This window comes from Podarcis cretensis, assembly GCF_951804945.1.
Source record: "Podarcis cretensis genome assembly, chromosome: Z".
Classification (NCBI taxonomy): domain Eukaryota; kingdom Metazoa; phylum Chordata; class Lepidosauria; order Squamata; family Lacertidae; genus Podarcis; species Podarcis cretensis.
Window position 1 is genome coordinate 48,818,892 of NC_137184.1, and position 18,556 is coordinate 48,837,447.

At 45.6% G+C, this 18,556-nt stretch overlaps 1 protein-coding gene across 4 annotated transcripts in view; it reads left to right on the forward strand.

Moving 5' to 3' along the window:
- Nucleotides 1–18,556, forward strand: part of DOCK11 (dedicator of cytokinesis 11) — a 163,748-nt gene that overhangs the window by 105,021 nt on the left and 40,171 nt on the right. For all 4 annotated transcript variants that reach the window (XM_079962611.1, XM_079962609.1, XM_079962608.1 and 1 more), the window contains exons 26-34: nt 54–179; nt 2,319–2,390; nt 4,302–4,448; nt 6,204–6,287; nt 6,393–6,504; nt 10,009–10,187; nt 15,605–15,721; nt 16,915–16,990; nt 17,383–17,495. In XM_079962611.1, coding sequence (XP_079818737.1) covers nt 54–179; nt 2,319–2,390; nt 4,302–4,448; nt 6,204–6,287; nt 6,393–6,504; nt 10,009–10,187; nt 15,605–15,721; nt 16,915–16,990; nt 17,383–17,495 — 1,026 coding nt within the window. The remainder of the gene's footprint in view (nt 1–53; nt 180–2,318; nt 2,391–4,301; nt 4,449–6,203; nt 6,288–6,392; nt 6,505–10,008; nt 10,188–15,604; nt 15,722–16,914; nt 16,991–17,382; nt 17,496–18,556) is intronic.

Consider the following 18,556-nt stretch of genomic DNA (forward strand, 5'->3'; position numbering starts at 1 on the left):
CTTTGTGACTGGGGAGCCCTCTCTGATGATGTGTGACACACACTCTTTTTCAGTATTGCTTTCGGCCCGAGAAGCCTGTTGTGCCTCACTCAAAGACTACACACGAAATCTTGGCTGTCGCGATGGCAACAATTTTGAAGCAGTCGGCAGATTTCTTGGCCATCAATAAGATGCTGAAGGTGAGACAAGACAAGGCAGGATTTTATTTGCACCCACTCAGTGGAAGCTGGTTCATTAGTGTGAATGGGGCATTGCCCCACTAACCTCAGCCTGAGGGGGCACTGGCTGTTAGCTCCCTCTCCCTTAGTGTTGCCACTGTAGAACTCTGCAGAGCAGAGGCAGTTTTACGGTGGCGCAACTGGTGTGGTCACACTGCAGGCGCGCCAAAACATTGCTATAGAAGGGAGCATGAGAGGTGGGAGAGCACTGAATTTTGGCATTGCACAGGGCTCTGCTGAGATTTGAGAGCTCAAAGGCCGCCAAGGTGCAGAGAGGAAGTGGAGGAGGAGAATGGCAAGTAAGTAAGTAATTTTATTTACGGCCATAGGCCCATACAGGTAAAAACGAGACATAAATAACAACTTGTGCACGTGGGGAAAACAGCCACTAAAGCACCACTATAACAATAAAATACTATACTATAGAATGGCATACTACGCCTTAGTTAGCTTGTAGTGCCCCTTGGCGTCGCTTTTGGGTAAGGACAGCGACCAGGAACCTTGCCACTTTCAGGGTCGTATGAGTATCCTTATCCTGCAAGATTTGGGCAAGGTGGAATTTTGATGGGGTGCCCTCTAGTTTCTGTATGATTGATCCCAACAAATTTGCCCGTGGCACATTAAACAGGGGGCAAGTGAACATAATGTGCTGGAGCGACTCCGGTGTCTCCTTATCACATTCGCACATGGCGGGGGCTTGGCCCTTTGAGAATCTATGTCTCAGGACGTTGGAGGGAAAAACGTTGAACCTCGCTTTGGTGAAGGCCAGTCTTTGGGCAACAGTCGAAAGGGAGGAGAGGTATGATGGAACGCAGTAAGTTAATGTGATACCAATGTTCTGAGGCGAACAAACACCTCCCCCCAGCATATAATTTCGCTGTAGATCGATGTCATCCAGTCTTTGGCGGATCAGTCTTTGAGCAGTAATTTGGTCTAGTTTTAGGGAATCTGAAGGAGAGATTCCATAACTCAGGAGTTTGGCATGAATTCTACTAGTCCAAGGGCTAGAGAATTCATCTCGCCATAAGCATTGGACAAGGTAATGGTTTGGTAGTCTATGCCACAATGATAACCAATAATTGAAGACTTGCTTCCACAGGCAAGTTTCTAAGGATGCGATCTTCAATTCTAGTCGCATGGCTGCGTTGCTTACGCACAGAGGGAGCATTAGGAGCCGACGTAGAAATTGATTTTGCAGTGTCTCGAGAGGAGCAAGATCTGTCATCACAGCCCAAAGCGGGGCAGCATAAGCAAGCACGGCAACCACTTTTGCCTTGAACACCTTTAGGGCCGAGGGAACGTGCAAAGCTCCATCCGAAAAAAAGAATCGGAGGAGCGCATATGACAGAGTTTTGGCCTTGTTAAGTAGGTGTTGAATTTGAGCTTTCCACCCCAAATTGTATTGAAAAATAACTCCTAGGTATTGAAATTTTAGAACTTGCTCTATTTTTGCTCCACCAAGCTTCCATTCGTATAATCTCCGGCTTCTGGAGAAAATCAGAATCTTGGATTTAACATGGTTGATGGTTAATTGGTTGAGTTGACAATACGTGGCAAAGATCTTCAGAGCTCTGATTAGTCCAACACGTGTATAAGATAGAATTACCGCGTCGTCCGCATATAAAAGGAGTGGGCAGCGGTAGTCCGCTAGTCTAGGCGCGTGTATACTTAAAGAAGAGTTAACTAGGGGTGCTCGCATGTCGCTGATAAATAGGTTGAATAGACAGGGAGCCAATATACATCCTTGGCGCACTCCCTTATTTATTGGTATCGAATTTGTGAGGTCGCCCGCAGGAGTAAGTCTCACTCTGGCAAGGGTGAGAATGGCAAAATCAGAATGGGTTAGCTCTGCTTTTCACTGGCTTTGGCGCCACCTACTGTTGGCCTCCCTGCCTTCCACCCTACCAGCTCCAATGGGTACATCCTGCCAGTGTAACAGCTAAGGCCAGTCTGGCCAAGGGTGCTGGGCTTGATCATGAAAGATGCATCCCAGCACTCATTGTGTGGCCATTGCCAATCCAGATTCTTCCAGGCTGAGAATCACTGTGATTTGCTCTTGCTTAGTGAATGTATCTCTGTGTTTCTCCTGGTTTATTCCAGTATTCGTGGTTTTTCTTTGAAGCTCTGGCCAAGTCAATGGCTATGTACCTCCTGGATGAGAACAAGATTAAGGTAAAGACAAAAGCAGCCGCTTCAGGGCTAGCAGGAGGTGCTCAGCAAACGTAGTGCAATTATGCTTCCTCTGGCTCCACATCACAAATCTTCCTCCCAACATAAATGACAACTAGAAATATTGGGGAGAGGTGCGACTTTAGTTCCATTATTTTTAGGGCTGCAGCATCTCATCTTTAAATCAGCTAGATTAATCAGTTAATGCTTTGGATCAACTAGAAAGGTGTCTCCCACTTGATAGATATAGATATAGATTATAGATATAGATGATATAGATATAGATATAGATATAGATAGATATACATATATATATAAAACCAAGTATATTTAAATGGAAGTCATTCTGTGGGAAGTGTCATGCACACTGAGTCAAATCATGGCTCCATCTTGCTCAGTATTGCCCACACTGACTGGCAGCCGTAACTGAAGAGGAAGGAGGTTGAGCCTGGAACCCTCTGTATGCAAAGCAGTTACTCTAATGCCTTCTAAGGCAAAAGCTGCTAAGACGTATCCCTGCAGCATTGAAGGAAGGATTCTTACTGCTTCAGGACTACTGTTTTAACCTATATGCCAGAGCTGAGGAACCCGTTGCCCTTCAGATGCTGCTGGACTCCAGTCCCATCAGCCCCTACCAGCATCTCCAGTGGTTAGGGATAATCCGAACGGCAGTCCAGCAACATCCTGAGGGCCGCAGGCTCCTCACCCTGCCTTACAAAAATTGATTTGGTCCACTTTATTGACGGGTACAGCTCATGGTTATTATATTTGTTCAGGATTGCCCCAATATTACACCATGGTAAAAAGGAGGGGAGTGCTAATTAAAATTTCAATATATTTTACAAACAAACTTAAAAACAAAGCAACCTGGGAAAACCAAAAACACAAAAGAACCAATTTTGAAAAAGTGGATACTATTGGTGAGAGTCATAGAATCATAGAATCATAGAATCATAGAGTTGGAAGAGACCACAAGGGCCATCGAGTCCAACCCCCTGCCAAGCAGGAAACACCATCAGAGCACTCCTGACATATGGTTGTCAAGCCTCTGCTTAAAGACCTCCAAAGAAGGAGACTCCACCACACTCCTTGGCAGCAAATTCCACTGTCAAACAGCTCTTACTGTCAGGAAGTTCTTCCTAATGTTTAGGTGGAATCTTCTTTCTTGTAGTTTGGATCCATTGCTCCGTGTCCGCTTCTCTGGAGCAGCAGAAAACAACCTTTCTCCCTCCTCTATGTGACATCCTTTTATATATTTGAACATGGCTATCATATCACCCCTTAACCTCCTCTTCTCCAGGCTAAACATGCCCAGCTCCCTTAGCCGTTCCTCATAAGGCATTGTTTCCAGGCCTTTGACCATTTTGGTTGCCCTCCTCTGGACACGTTCCAGTTTGTCAGTGTCCTTCTTGAACTGTGGTGCCCAGAACTGGACACAGTACTCCAGGTGAGGTCTGACCAGAGCAGAATACAGTGGCACTATTACTTCCCTTGATCTAGATGCTATACTCCTATTGATGCAGCCCAGAATTGCATTGGCTTTTTTAGCTGCCACGTCACACTGTTGGCTCATGTCAAGTTTGTGGTCAACCAAGTTTGTGGTCAGTAGTGGTGTGTTGGTTAGAGCATTGGGCTGGGACCTGGGAGACCAGGGGTCAAATCCCTAACTCAGACATTAAGTTAATTGGCTGACCTTGGGCCAATCACTCGCTCCCAACCTAACCTACCTCACAGGGCTGTTGTGAGGAAGAAATGGGGAGGAGGAGAACTGTGTATGCTGCCTTGAGCTCTTTGGAGGAAAGGGGGGGGGGATAAATGCAGTAGATAATGCATCTTATCCTGCAAATGATAAAATGGTGCTCCCAGCCTTTTCCCAATCTTTTCCTTGTTCTCATTCACATTGTGCTGCTTCAGCTCCCCAGGGTCCAGCGGTTCCCAGAGTCCTACAACCACGCCTTGCACTCTCTGCTCCTCGCCATCATCCCTCACGTGAACATTCGCTACAGTGAGATTACGGAGGAGTCCAGAAATGTCAATTTCAGCTTGGCCAACTTCCTGAAGGTTGGTAGTTTCTTTTGCTCTTTCCGTCCCCCTCAAATCCACACACACACACACACACACACACACACACACTATGAAAACAAGAACTAAGAATAACATATTTGACCATGTCTGAGGTGCAATCAAATCTGGAATACTGTGTTCAGCTTTTGGGCATCCCTGCTCATAAAAAAGAAAATGGTTGTAGCAGACTAAATTCTACTCAAGTGAAGACTCATTGAAATTAATCAGCCTAAGTTAGTTATGGTCATTAGTTTCAATGGGTCTGCAGTAATTATTGTTGGATACGAACCAGAAATTTTTGAATTGGAAAAGGTGCAGAAAAAGGGCAACCCAAACTGATGAAAGGGTTCAAACAAGTTCCTTATGGAGAGAAACTCTAAGCCTTGGGGGTTTTAGTTTGTGGGGAGTAATTCATGAAGGAGTCAGGGATCAGCTTTGCCCGGGCTTGGAATCTGGGGTCTTTTTAGAGGAGGAGCAAAGGGAGCAGGATCAGGTAACAGAGGCCCACAACACCAGTAACCCCTGAGTAGTTGTCAGAAGTACCCCCCCCCATTCCAGCAACTGGTCTCTGCACCAGTTCCCTGGGTCCTTGGCTTGCTGTTGAGCACCACACCCACCCACTCACTCACTCACTCACTCCAGGGACTCGAGAGAGACTGTGTGCCAAGCAGGATCTTCAGGGCATGCAAAACTAGCCTCACATGAGTCTAGTTGGAAGGAGAGGAAGCACATGTAATAACCTCCTGGGCCCAGCTGAAGGCCCAGGAAGGGGTGGATCCTCTAGATCTCACATATCTGAATGGAATAACTGCTGAAGCAATAGCTCGTTTAGAGTTCCACGGTATAGCCTTTCCTTAATAGCTAGGGTATGTGTGACAGATGTGTATTAAATTATGGCCAGGGCTGTAGCGAGGGGGTGGTGAGGTGGACCCCCGCCAGGGGTTCAGGCAATGCGGGGGGGCGGCCAAAATTGGCTAAAAATATCTCCATGTCGATTATCGATTATTGCCTCATAAGAAAGTTTTTAAATGAGGGTGAATTGAGTGGGTGCGGGGGGGGGATGTTGGAGGTGAGGCAGAAAGAAGAGCCAATTTGTCTGTGGCTAGGGGGCGCAATCTGGACGGTTCTGCCAGGGGCATAAGATCGCCTAGCTACGGCTCTGATTATGGACATTGTTGGACCTGCAGATAGGGTGAAAATTTCCTCTCTCATTATACTAGAACTCAAGTCATGCAGCAACACTTAATGTTGAGTGTGGGGGGGCGGTCAGGGCAGGCAGAAGAAAGCAATTGTGTGTTGCTTTGCAAAACATTTGCAAAGGATACTGAGAAGCTGCATAGGACGACAATATGATAAAGGGTCTGGAAGCCAAGCCTTATGAAGAATTTTTAAGGGAGTTGGGGATGTTTAGCTTGGTGAAGAAAAGACCGAGAGGCAATAGGATAGCCATCTTCCCAACCACTTCCAAAGGTGGTCCTGAAGGGCAGGAAAAGCCAGGCCCCCTGCTTCCTCTGTCCTTGAAGGGTGCAGGTAAAGGGCCTATGGGCGGCTAGTAGATTCGCCTGTTTGAATCTAGCAGCTCATTATCCTCACTCCCAAGATTTAAGCCCCACAGATAGAAGTTCCAAGATGCTCCAGGGAGCTTTTTTCAGGGTGTGCTGTGAAATAGGTTGGAAGCCATTTTCCTGCAGACTGTGACACAGCACATTCTATTCTTTTTTTCCCCTTTCCTTTTCTTTTTATCTTCTGCAGCGATGCTTGACATTCATGGACCGGGGATTTATTTTCAACTTGATCAATGACTACATTTCTGGATTCAGCCCCAAAGACCCAAAGGTAACATGGCCAGACTTGTGGAGGCAAGAAGATGATTAGTGTCACAGATTAGTGTGCATTAATACTATGTTTGTGGTTTTTGGTTTTTTCCTCCTCCGCATCTAGCTGTTGCTGGAATACAAGTTTGAATTCCTGCAGACAATCTGTAACCACGAGCACTACATTCCATTAAATTTGCCAATGACCTTTGCCAAACCGAAACTTCAGAGAGGCCAAGGTAAGTCCTCAGCTGAGTGGCTTAAAAGGCTGATATTTAGTTATTATTGATCCATCATAACTTTTGTGCATTCTGCAACTCCTAAGCACTCAGGGAGGGGGCAGACATCATTTTAACACTTCCATCACAGGAAGGCTTCAAACACTAAAAATAATATTGTGGTTCTTTAAAAGACTAACACAATTATTACAGCATGAGCATCTGTGGGCTACAGTCCTCTTCGTCAAAAGGAAAGCATGGAATTAACTCCAAAACACAGTCTTACTAACCCTAATACCAACTAACCTTTTGAAACCCACTAAAACCCTTTGCCGCACCTCACATTCCTAAAGAGTTTAGAATGTATAGACACTTGCACACTCAACTCATTTGCAAAAGTTTCCTTCATTGTGATGTACAGAAACATGGTCCTCAGTGCATCAGAAGCGGTCCAGTCCTGCTGGCCACATGACCCGGAAAACTGTCTGGAGAAATGCCAGGTCCCTCGGCCTGAAAAGCGGGATGAGTGCCACAACCCCACAGTCGCCTTTGACGGGCTTAACCATCCAGGGGTCCTTTACCTTTACAGAAACACAAGGCACTGCCTGCCTGTTTTTCACCAGAAAGCTCTGAGGCACCTGAGCTGATCCACAGGCCTGTAGATCTCATTTTGAGGTTGCTTCTTCAAGGTCCTTTGGGATTCAGCTTACTTCAAAAACCTCCTGTGTCCGTTTGTGTTGCACGGTATATGTACCGTGTTAATTGAAAACTGACTATATATATTATTGATTCCTTTTTGTTTCCCTTTTACACATTAATTAGATTTCTTTTCCATGGTTCTGGAACGGTTCACTTCAGTAGGTACGTCTGGGGTAGGGCTGGGTTTGGGAGATCCCTGCTGGGAAGCTTCATGACAAATCAACTGCAATTGCAAATCAGCTGGTACATTCTGTACCCGGTAAATTTTTTGACAAACACTGCCATGCAGCCAATGCTTCTTAAACTGATCAGCTTGTTTTTCGCACCCAATGCATTTCAGTTAAAAGCATGCAGGATTGATTCTTAAGCCAACTAACTCAGTTTCTGACAACTGCTTTCTACTTTTGCTGAATCCGAGATAATGCTGAGCTGGCCCATCTGGGGCAGCAAGTTTCCCCTCTCTGTAAACGGCACCCTGTAGAGCTTCAGGATTTCAGGGTTATGAGGGTGCATATCTAGGTCACTGTCGGGTGACTCTTAACAAAAGCACAGAACGGATAGCAACATTAACTTTTCTTGGACTAACTTCTGTGTTCCAAAAGAGTTGCCATAAACATCCAAACTGCTCATGGATCACCATGCAACTTTTATCCTTGACCTCAGGCCTTGGCCATAGAGGTTGGATTAGACACAGGGTTGTATGCTCCAGTTCGCTCTTGCTCAGGAGATAATGATTAATAATAATAATAATAATAATAATAATAATAATAATTTATTTATTTAGTAAATTATTTATTTAGTAAATTATTTATTTAATAAATTAATAAATTATTTAATTAATTATTTATACCCACTCTGGGTGGCTTCCAACAAAAGATTAAAAATACATTAAAACATCAGTCATTAAAAACTTCCCTGAACAGAGCTGCCTTCAGAGGACTTCTAAATGTCATATAGTTGTTTATTTCTTTGACATATGATGGGAGGGCATTCCACAGGGCGGGCGCTACTACCGAGAAGTATTCAGGAAGAAGGAATGGACTGAACTGCAGTTCACATAGGCCAAGCCATCAAATAGAGTGCACATTTTTCAACCCATTAAGGACAATATAATTGCTGGTGGTGGTTGTGGGAGGGTTTGTACCCCACTACTAGAGCATGTGGTTTGCATCTAGAACAGGGGTCAGCAACCTTTTCCAGCTGTCCCTCAGACCATGTTGTGGGCCACACTATATTTGGGGGGGGGGAGCGGATGAATGAATTCCTATGCCCCACAAATAACCCAGAGATGCATTTTAAATAAAAGCACACATTCTACTCATGTAAAAACACCAGGCAGGCCCCACAAATAACCCAGAGATGCATTTTAAATAAAAACACACATTCCACTCATGTAAAAACACGTGGCTTCCTGGACCATCCATGGGCCGGACTGAGAAGGCGATTGGGCCGCATCCGGCCCACGGGCCTTAGGTTGCCTACCCCTAATCTAGAAGGTCCCAGGTTCAGTCCCCAGCATTAAAGGGAGCAACTTGCAGAGGTTTGAGGGAAACCCTGCACCAAACCCTAGAGAGAAAATAATGAGCTAGGTGCACTTAGCATAAGGCAGATTCAACATGACGGGGAAGGACATTGTCTCAGTGTTTCTGGCACTGGAAGTCAGGTTCCGAGGTCTTGTGAGGCACCAGAAGTTGCACTGGGGGCCCTGCAGTGTGGGTGCTGAGCACCTACAAGAAAATTTTGGCAGGTGCTTGGACCCCCAGGGCCCACTATAGTTTGGCACACGTGCACACGCACATAATGATTCACAGTATATTGCCAGGTCAAGTACTGTGAAACCAATATTGTAATATGGACTTCAAACTGGTTTTGGACAGTATATCGTCCAGCCCTAATCATTGCCACCAGGCACAAATAAACCTGAGCAGTAGAGAAATAAAACTAAAAGAGGAAAGCTAGGATAAACATATGTTCTTAAGAGGCTCTTAATGGTTATTAATGTTGCTGCCTTTCTAATGGCCCAAGGGAGGGCATTCCTGATGCCGGCTGCTCTCTTCAAGAAGGCCGGCTTCCAGATAATTCACTGAAATCCACTTGTCATGAAACAACTAGCAGGATCTCCTCAGATGATCTTCAAGACCTCCCACAGGAGGCAGGGATGTCATTAAAAGGGGATTAGACAATTCATGGAAGACAAGGCTATTGATGGTTAATAGCCATGATGTCTATGCTCTGCCTCCACACTGGGAGGCAGTGATGCTTCTGAAGACCAGTTGCTGGAAACCACAGAAGCTGCTCTTGTGCTCGAATCCTTTTTGCAGGTTTTCCCACTGGGGCACCTGGTTGGCCACTATGAGAACACGGTTGTTGTTAATTACTATTTACTTACTTACTTACTTACCTACTGCCCTTCAACTCAAGATCCCAGGCCAGATTACAACATTTGACCACTGTGAGAATAGGATGCTGGACTTGATGGGTTATTATCCTGATTGAGCAGGCTCTTCTTAATTTGTTAAGTTCTCATGTTCCTTCCATGCCAACTCATGGTGCTGTCTCCATCACCCACTCACCTTCACTTGACTTGCTAACTTCCTAGGCCCCTTCATCTTTCCTTGGGCCTTTCTGCCTGTCATAACGAGATCCGCACAAACTAGCCAACAACAGCCAGAGTCCCTCCTGCTTGCCTTATTCCCCTGTGTGACCCACATGGCAGCTCAGCCCATTGCCTTGAGAGGCTGCATTGCTATCGCTGCCACCCAAGCCCTTAACGCACTGCAGTCACAGAAAGTGAAACATGGCGCTTGTTTTTCATTTCCACAGCAGATGCAAACCTTGAATACAGCTTGTCTGATGAATATTGCCGCCACCACTACTTAGTGGGCTTGCTCCTGAGAGAGACGTCTATGGCTCTGCATGACAACTACGACATCAGATCCATGGCCATCAGCATCTTGAAGAGCCTTCTGATAAAACATGCTTTTGACAACAGATACCAGCATAAGGTATAGTGATATTGAGTGATGGTGTATTCCAGTGGTGGGAAAACTCAGGCCCTCAAGGCTTCTCTCTCCAGCCCTCAAAACTCTTTCCAGGCTACACTCCTCACTGGTGCTGCTTCTCATGCTCCTTGAGTGTTTTTGACAGGCTGGGAAGTGTCCATGGGCTACGATTATGTCTCTTGCTTGCCTGAATGAAGGGGTGTGTGAGCGTGTGTGTTTAGAAACTAGCCACTGGCACAAAGGAAATATTTGCCTCTGTGGCTATGCCCACTTTGGCTTTTGGTTTCTGCCCACTCCTAGCATGTGGCCCTTGGAAGGTTTCCAGGAAGGGAATGTGATCCTAGGGCCAGAAAAGGATCCCCATGCCTGGTGAAGCCAGCTCTATTTTGTCTGCTGCAGAAGCTGCCTCTGAACCCATTTTAGTGCATAACCAGGTTCTTGGTCGCATTTGTGAGAAGGGAAGAGGAAAGGAGGACTTTTATTGGGAGGCAGAGACCTGTCCTGGCTTCCACTATCAGGCATCATATCCACTTTCGCTGCCTCTAGGTCAGGGGTCAGCAAGGTTTACCTTGCCTGGGCCAGTTCATTGCAGCAGAGATCCCTCTGTGGGCCAGATCACACACATGCGTGATTTCTGACATCTGCATCCACGCAGATGTGATTTCTGACGCCGCGGAAGTGAGTCCCTGCACCGTACTTCGCCAGTTTAGCACAGTGCATGGGGACTTGCTGAGTGGGCAACTCGGTTCAGGGGCGGCTCATGGGCCGGTTAAATGACCCCCGGCCAACGGGCCTTAGGTTGCCGACCCCTGCTCTAGGTGTCCCAGGTTCCATCGCTGGGGAAAAACAAGGTCTGATGGAGGCCGCCTGTCACCAGAGCATAACTCCTGTACTCAAAAGTTACCACTAGCTACCAGGCCAGGCTTAAGGTTCTTTTATTAATTTACAAGTCCTTGACAGTCTGGGTCCAGGATGCTTCAAGGACTGCTTGATTCATAATATCCCTGCCTGAGGCTTTTGGGGGAGTCACTGTTAATGACCAGTGCCCAGTTGAGCAGTCAGTCCCTGGTGAAAATGGACTTGGGGTCAGCACTGAATTAAAGTTTGTCCCCAACTGCAACCCTGACTGAAAATCAGCTCTACTCAGGAACTCCCAGGCAGTTTTGGGGTAGCACAACCAGTGTGATTGGGCTGGGTGCCCCCCTACAGGGGTGTAAGAGACTGGTGGGCACTGAATTTTAGCATCACACAGAGTGCCACTGAAATTTGAGAGCCCAAAGTCAACCCCTGCTTATTTCTTTACAAAGTGGGGCATGTGGTCAGCCCTGAATTTAAATTCAGCACCAAGTGGGGTCCTACTTTTGGCAGGAAATTTCAGTTCAAACACAACTGCAAAAAAAAAAAAATCCTTCCTTTGCAGTCCTAGCTTAAATTCAGGCCAGGTCTGCAAAGGAAAAACAGATTTCTCTTTTGAAGTTTGAATCACCTGATGTTATGCAGTATGAGGTGATCAGTGCCGCCCCCCTGCCCGCTTGATGGTGCTAAGCCAGGAGAAGCCTCTTTACAATCCTTGTGGAATTGATTAGAGTTGTCAAGCATGCTCAAATTGCCCACTTGATTGCACTCCCAGAAATGAACTTCTTATTGTTTCATAAGGCTCTTGGGCTTATGTTTTCTCTCTAGACAGGACCCAGCAGCTTTCGTTGCAAGTGCTGACAGTGTCACTTTCAGCTTTTCCAGTCCTCACCAGCTGGGGCTTCACCCACTGGTAGCCCATGTTGCTGGCTAATGTGGGACCAGGCATAGGACTGGCTTCCCACACTGAGTCCCAGGAAGGCATGGTGGTGGTAGGAAATTTCCAGGGAATGGGGGAAACCTTGGGGGTGGGGAATCACACTTCCCATGCTAGCAATGTGTTAGGGTTGAAAATCTTTCAGGCGCTGCTGTCTGTTCTGTAGAGAAAGCCGACCATGGCAAACTACCCAAGATGGTCTTTGCAAGAAGATTTGCAGCCTTCAGTATCTGGGGAGCTTAACCCCTTCCTACTCTGGAGTCCAGGGGTATCTAGAGCTGCTTCTTGACCACTTGGAGCACGTTTATCTTCTCCCCGGTTCCAGTTTCAGAAGCAATTGCTACCAGGACTGTCCATCATCAAACCCTCAGTCGCTGCTGTCATGATCTCCCTTGAGGGCTGTCTGGCTTCCTCCAGTTCTGCACGTACCAAATTCAGTGTCCTGCATAGAAATTGGACTCGTGGGAAACCTTTTTCTGGTTTCTTTTTAGAAGTTGGGCTCATGGGAACCTGCTTTTATTTTCCTTCAAGAAAAAAGCTTATTCCTAGGTCTTGCAGTTGCAGAATTAGTATTGGAAAATGCAAACACCCCCAAAGCGGTTTTTTCTTTCTCTTTCTTTCTTTACATACATTTTTGTATTGAGTTTCCACTTAAGAACACAATTTCCCTAATAAAAGGCAATTCAGTGTTCTCACTAATATATTCATCTTTGTACACAATTTCCCCTAATTTATGCATTTTTGTAAACACTGCTTGTTTGGAGAACCACATTGAGAAATTCAAATAAGTGCAAATTCTGTTTTTTCTTTGTAATTAATATTTATTACTTTTAAAACTTACAAAAAAGAAAAAGAAGAAAGAAGACAAAAGAAAAGAAAAAACAACAACAAAAACAAAAAAGAGAAAAAACAATATAATACAATATATAAACTATACAAAACACAACCGTAACACATTAAACTAAACACAATAAACTAAACAAAACAATACAAAAACAATTTAAAAGCATACATCATACCTTTTCCATATTCTATCTTTCATTCCCTTGTTTCATCGACCTCCTCTCACCTCCCTTTTTGTATTCCACTTCTATTAGTTGTCTCAGCAATTCCTTTCCCTCTTTCTCTATTTTCTGTCATATAAATGTCTTAACATATTTTTAATCTTATTTTCCATTAAAAGTAGCATACTTATTTAAGCTTAACTCCTTAAAACATTTCCACTAAGGCCATAAAATTTCATTCCAACATTTTTCTATCACTCATTAATTTTACAATATTTCTATATATAAACTTTAAATTTTCCAATCTTCTTCCACCATCTCCTTTCCCCTGTCCCGGACTCTGCTAGTCACTTCCGTCAACTCCATACAGTCCATCAACCTGGAGATCTTATGTCCGAGGCTCTTAACTCTTTTCCACGTCCCTTCTGCAGGTCTTCTTCATATGCTTTGATGCTAAAGAGCAGATCTCGGGGAAACTCCGTCCTAACGATGCTTTTATTCCTTCTCGACAGGTCAGCCAAATTTCCATAGTTAAAGCTAAGATCCATAAAGTATTTCAGGGCATATTTCAAGATTCCTCCAAATCCAAAGGCCCCCAGAACTCCAATCTCCTCCTGACCCAAGTCCATGTCCCAAAAGTCAGTTAATCCCTGCATGGAGGGATCTTTCCAACTTTCCTTTTCCAGTCCAGGTCAGGCTCCGATCCTCAAAATCTGACTTTTTCTAGTTTCAGTCATAAAAGGCCTCAACTTATAGTCCTCAATTTGCCTCTGTAAGGCTGAGGCTCCCACTTGTATTACTTTAGGTTCGACAACAACAATTTTCTCCTTCTCCTTTTCCACAATTTGTCCTGCTAAAGTAAATTCCTGTACCAAATCCTGAATAATTTCTGTATTGGTGCTCACTTTTTGTCCCAAATTAATCACTTTTTGTCCCAAGTTATCAATTTTAGTAGTCAAAACATCCGTCTTCTTGTGAAGTTGTTCCAACGAGTAGCTTATCTTACATAATGCAGTCTCTAAGGCTTCTCCTGTCGACATTCTTAAATGGTCCAATGTCAATCCCTGATTCTCACAGTTCTTATCATGCAGCTGGAGATTCCCCAGCTCCACTCTTGTAACAGTTTCAAAAGCTCCCTCTAGAGGGAAACAGTCTCCACTTGTATCAATCCTTTCAAGCACAGTTCAAAAAGTAAAGTTAGTTTCAATTTTCAGTTACTTTTACTCCTTTTTAAACGCAGAAGAGGACAATGGAAACAATATATTTCTCTTATTTAACTAACTGTCAACATACGTTCTCTTCACTGTCAATTAACTCTCCCAAAACGTCAATCTACTGACAGCCCGTTTCCAGGTTCAGAGCAGTGGTAATTTAATTTTTATCACTCTCTCCTGCAGGCTACACAATCCAAAATTTCCCCCTTCTTCTCCTGCTTCCAAGGGGGATTTAATGATTTCAATCAATGGAAGTTTAATCCTTTACATAAGGCTTTCCAAGACCTTAGCTTGCAGCTTCTTTGCTTCAATCTATTTACAAAAGGGGAAGGTGGACTTCCTGTTTGAAACCTTCCCGTTTCGGTACCAAATTAAGACATTTGTAAATCCAACTTTCCGTTCTGCTCACGGGTAGTTGTTTGAAGTCAAATTGTCCACAGGAAAAAGTCAGCGCTCTCCGGCAACAGCAATGCGGCTTCACTCCGTGAAAAAAGCAATCAATTCGAAGCACCACGCCACTCACCCCACGTTGCTCCGGATCCCCAAAACTGGGTTTCCCCGCGAGCAGGGGAGGCGCAAAGGGTGCCAGCCGAATCCCACGTTCACAAGCTTCTCCCGCCTGTGATTTTAGTGGGTCTCCACCTTTGCCGTGGCGATCAGACCCTGATTTCCATGGAGCAAATTCCTCCCTATCGGAGGAACTCCGCCATTGCCGGAGGCGCCAACCCGGAAGTCCTCAAATAAGTGCAAATTCTGAAGGACAGCCATACTTCAATTTGCATATTGTTTTGAGAAGTGCAGCTTTAGTAGATCTGCCTTTGGATGTGAGCTGAATTGGACGTCTCCCGCATTTCAATTCCCCACCCTACCTTGCTGATACATTTTTTAAAACCTGCATGTCAGATGACAAGACCCATTGAAACACCAGGCAAAAACAGTCCTGTATAAGCAGCCCTTTGGCTCAAGGGCCATCTAGTCCAACCCCCTTGCAATGCAAGAATCACAGCTAATGATGGTGAAGGGATAAAATAAATAAATGAATACAACTACAGGTGGAGGCACTTCTCCCCAAACCTCCACTCCCACCAGCCAGGTAGCTTAGTCAGTAGAGCATGAGACTCTTAATCTCAGGGTCCTGGATCCATGCTCCATATTGGACAGAAATATTATTGCATTTGCAAGGATTGGATTAGATGACCCTTGCAGTCCCTTCCAGCTCTCTTATTCTATGATTCTGTGGTCCCACTCCTGTATCTTTAACAGCAACAATGGCATGCAGAAGTTAAACAGGTGAAGCTGCTCATGGCTTGGCTCCATCAATAAAGTGACTAACAAATGTTATAAATAAATAAAACAAGGAAATATATGTCACAGCTAGCTTGGCCCTTAGTTATCGTTTCTCTCTTGCAGAACCAGCAGGCCAAAATAGCTCTGCTGTACTTGCCCTTGGCTGGACTTCTTCTGGAGAACATCCAGCGGCTGGCCGGCCGGGACACCCTGTACTCTGGCAGCACCATGTCAAATTCTGTGAGTAATTTTGTAGTAAAAATGACTTGCATTTCCCTCAAGCTAATGGAGAATGTCTGTTTTTAGCTCTGTTTACAAACAGTACAGTTGCTTTGTAAGGGTGCATGAGAAGGCCAGTGGTGAACATGCTTTTCTGCAAGAACCTCCTTGAATGACCTTCCCCTCTAGAGGTTGCACATCCATGGTGGGAGTGCTCGTGGGTCTGGCAGGGCTGCAGCCACCCTTCATGCTCCTGCTGAGTGCAAAGTTCTGCAAGTTATTTCTAAGTGCATCTGGGGGTCTCTTTGAGACCAGGAACCCTTCATTACAGAAGGGCTAGGGTTCAGTGGCTTTGCCTGCAGAAGGTCCCAGGCAGGCATTTCCCAAGCAGGGCTGGTGTTTGTCCCCTGCCTGAAACCCAGGAGAGCCACTGCCAGTCAGCGTAGACCAATGGTCTGACTCAGTGCTAGGCTGTGTTATCAGGGTTCCCACTGGCAAGGAGGTGTCTAGAAACCCCGTTCAGACCTTTCCTATTCAACATGGAAGGTCAGAGGGTGGAGCGGTTGTAGCCGACGTTCCTGGGGATAGTGGAGGAGTGGCAGTTGCATGTGACTCTGGCCCCTGTACTCATGTGGCCCTTCTGTCTTCAGGCACAACTTCTGAACAGGGCTTGAGAGCCAAGAAAATGTCATCCAGAGCTGCATGAGCAAGAAACTGGGCTCAGAGTGGAGCTATTACACTAACAACAGCTGTGTTATTCAGAATTGCCTGGGGCTATGCACTCCAGCTCTGCCAATTTACAAGAGAAATAGAAGCAGCCCAAAAAGCTCTTGGGTTAAAAGTTGTTGTTGTTGTCAAAACAACATAGGAAGAGTTCACTTTATCATCTTCCAGCACCAGCAATGTGGGAAGTGTGCACATTAATTGGAAGGGAGGCAGAACATCAGAAGAGCTTTGCTGGCCATCTGGCCCATCATGCTGCAGTGACCTAGTTCCCTTTGGGAAGGTTAAAGGCAGAGGCAAAAGCCTTCTTCTGCTCTTATCACTCAGCAATCCAGTCAGTCTGTGGGGTTTCCATTTCTCTGTCATGACTAATAACCCAAGATTGATGGGGTGGCGGGTTTTCTTTTGACTCTCTTCATGCTTTGGACTTGAACATGAGCCAACATCTCCTCCTCCTCCAAAACCTTTCCATCTTTTCATTTCCCCACCAGGCATCCAGAGATGAGTTTATGTGCAATTTCACATTGCCTTCCAACAGGTCAAGCCTAATCGTCGACAAAGATTCACGTAAGCAAGAGAGTACCAGTCTGTGGCAGTCATCCTGGGGATATAGAATTACATTTTTGTCCACCAGAGGAGGCTCCTGAGTTTGGGAAAAGGGACTGGTGTACATTGCTGTAGATACAAGCATTGGCTTCCAGATGTCAAATCCCACTTATGCTGTACATCCAGTGAATGGTCTTGACCAGCTTAAGTACTCAGCCATGCTTGGTCAGTGGCCACAGAATACTGAGTGCTTGCAAGGGGATTGACCATGTGGCCAGAGAATGGGCCACTTCACAGATGTGTAATGTGGACTTTTTCCAACTCAGAAAGAACCTTGTTTCATTTCTGGACTGAGCTGGGATGAAGCACTGTCCTGCAAACTGACTTGCAACCACCTTCTCCTCTCTTTACAGTTTATGGCACGGCTCTCCAGAATGGGCTTGCCCTGAAGAGGGAAGACTCCAAAGGATCCCTCAGCAGTGAAGGGGCAGCTGGCTCTCCGGAGCAATGCAGCACCAGTGAAAATGTAATGCCAATATTCCAGAACTATTTTAAGTAAACACACAGGAGCTCAGGCGGCAGGCTTTTCCCAGCATTGATAGAGCTATGCTGTGAATAGCTTCACCTGCTTAATTTCTGCATGCTGTTAAAGGTGCAGGAGGGGGACCAGTAGAAAATGTGGGAGTGGGGGTGCAGGGAGAAGTGTCTCCATCTAGAGCTGGCTCCCATTATTATTATTATTATTATTATTATTATTATTATTACTTCCAACTCTATAATTCTATGATTCATCACCATCTATTTATTAATTACGGTAATCACCTTCTAAACCACCATTATCAAGATGATTTACACATGATGATTAGAAACAGATAAAAACACAAAAGCAGCAAGTACATTTAAAACAAGGCTAAAATCCTAACAAGTGGATACTCGTGGCAACGACTCCATTATCCATCTCGGAAAGCCTGTCAGAACAGAACCACCTTCAATTGCTCCCATAAAGTGCAGGTATCTCAGGAAGAATGGTATTCTGCAGAACAGGGCCGGCCACACTCCCCCTGCTCCGAGTCACTGGGTTACGTCTGTTGTGAACCTTGGTTCCACCTACTGTTCTCTGCTCTGCCCTTCACCCCTCCAGGCCCAATTGCTGTGGAGAATGCAGACAGTGGCTGCTGCTTCTTCTGCAGTGGCTCTTGAGATTTGTAAACAACACTGCTTCCTACCCTCCAGATGTTGCTCTGGAGCAGAGCTCCATGTTGAGCTGCAATTCTTCTGTTTTCCTTTTGTGCAACGCAGCTGCTGAATCTGAAGCTTGAAGGGGAAGCATGTCATGAGGGGATGAGAGGGGCTTATCCCTCCTTTCCCCCTCAGCTAGGCATCACCAGAGCAGTGTCGGGGTCAGCCCTTATCAGGACTGGCTGGGGCCTGAATTGAGAGCTGGAGGGAATGTTCTCCATGGGAGTGTCTCTGAGGCCACTTGGTGGAGCTTGAGCCAGAGATGAAAGGCCCCAGGTGGGAGCCTGAGGGGAGCCTAGGCACACCAAAGGGCCCTCTCTGTAGAAGGACAGGCCCCTTGTATTTATA